This window comes from Ipomoea triloba, chromosome 12 (assembly GCF_003576645.1).
Source record: "Ipomoea triloba cultivar NCNSP0323 chromosome 12, ASM357664v1".
In the NCBI taxonomy this organism is placed as follows: Eukaryota; Viridiplantae; Streptophyta; class Magnoliopsida; order Solanales; family Convolvulaceae; genus Ipomoea; species Ipomoea triloba.
Window position 1 is genome coordinate 14,759,348 of NC_044927.1, and position 1,671 is coordinate 14,761,018.

The 1,671-nt window shown below is 35.3% G+C and overlaps 1 protein-coding gene across 1 annotated transcript; it reads left to right on the forward strand.

Moving 5' to 3' along the window:
- Positions 1-220: 220 nt before the first annotated feature.
- LOC115999419 lies at positions 221-1,457 on the forward strand. Its single transcript, XM_031239269.1, has 2 exons — positions 221-796; positions 861-1,457. Exons 1-2 carry the CDS (start codon positions 221-223, stop codon positions 1,455-1,457), a joined length of 1,173 nt encoding a protein of 390 aa, XP_031095129.1.
- Positions 1,458-1,671: the final 214 nt, after the last annotated feature.

Genomic DNA, 1,671 nt, shown 5'->3' on the forward strand with positions numbered 1-1,671 from the left:
AAAGTGTCCAATAAATAAGAAATAATTATCAAATTCATCAAGTATATAAGTAAATACTCAATAAAGTATATAACCAAAATTAACAAAGTGTTCAATAAATTTTTAATTAATTTTTGGTAGTATTTTAAATTTTAAATTATTGAACTTGAGCCTTTATGTTGTAGCTCAAATAAACTAATTCATTTATCATATTATAAATGTTTGTGTGACAATAGGAGATATGGATCGGAGTTGGATGTATAAGAAACGTAATACACTTGAATATGTCAATGGGGTTCTAGACTTTGTACAAATTGCCGAGGAATATGCAAGTAAAATTGGTGAAAATTATATAGTGTGTCCTTGTTGTGATTGTAGAAATCTAAAAAAGTTTCGTGGGATTGATGAAATTAAGAGTCATTTGATACGTCGTGGTTTTAAGGAAGGATATGACCAGTGGATATGGCATGGTGAAAATGTACCTTTTAGTATAGATGATGTCGAATTAGATGTAGAGAAAGATCAAAGTAAAGAAGATAATGTTAGAAATGATGAAGACAATGAACGACTAGATGAATTGATGCGTGATATGCAAGGAGATTTGAATGAACTACCTCAAGAGTTTGAAACTTTTTTTGAAAATTCTGGAAAGCCATTGTTTTCTGGATGTAGTAAATTTACAAAGTTATCATCAATGCTTAAATTGTATAACTTAAAAGAAAAGAATATGTGGAGTGATAAGAGTTTCACGGAGCTATTGAAACTTTTAAAGGACATGCTTCCTGATGATAACGAACTTCCTTGTTCAACTTATGAGGCAAAGAAAATGTTATGTCCGTTGAGTATGGACATTGAAAGGATCCATGCATGTGTGTCCGAAGTGTGGAGCATCGCGTTATGAACGGAAAGGATACAATGATGCATGTGAGAAGAAGAAAGGTGCTCCTGCGAAGGTGTTGTGGTATCTACCGGTGATTCCAAGGTTCAAGCGTTTGTTTGCAAATTCAAATGATGCAAACAATTTGCAATGGCATGCTATTGGTAGAAAAGAAGATGGAAAGTTGAGACATCTCGTCGATTCTCCTCAATGGAAGAACATTAATATGAAGTTTCCTGAATTCGGTTCCGAAAACCGAAATCTTAGGCTTGAATTATGCACGGATGGAATGAATCCTCATGGTAACATGAGCAGTCGCCATAGCACTTGGCCAGTTCTTTTAACAGTTTACAATCTTCCTCCTTGGTTATGCATGAAGCGTAAGTACATCATGTTATCTTTGTTAATATCTGGGCCTAAACAACCAGGAAACGACATAGATGTGTACTTGACGCCGCTTATTGAAGATTTAAAGATACTGTGGAATGAAGGTGTGGCGGTGTTTGATGCTCATAGCCAAACCAACTTCACCTTGCGAGCCATGCTGTTCTGCATAATCAATGACTTCCCAGCATATGGTAACTTGTCAGGATATACTTGATGAGCACAAATGATGAGTGTAAAAAGGGTGTAATGTCGTTCCGCTGAGGATTGGGGTTATGGCACGAAATTGTGTGAATTACCAGGCACTAGAGTGTATGAATTAATAGAATCCAAGCAACAAAGACTGAATGATGTAAACGAAAGCAATTGATTAAGGTGTAACAATATGATAAAAGTATGGGTCAGATTAGGGGGATTGTAACCTTGATGTT

Coding starts and splice junctions, on each gene's coding strand:
- LOC115999419 (XM_031239269.1), top strand. CDS start 221: ATGGATCGGAGTTGGATGTATAAGAAACGTAATACACTTGAATATGTC. Junction 797..860: donor TTCCTTGTTCAACTTATGAG/GCAAAGAAAATG, acceptor GTGTGTCCGAAG/TGTGGAGCATCGCGTTATGA.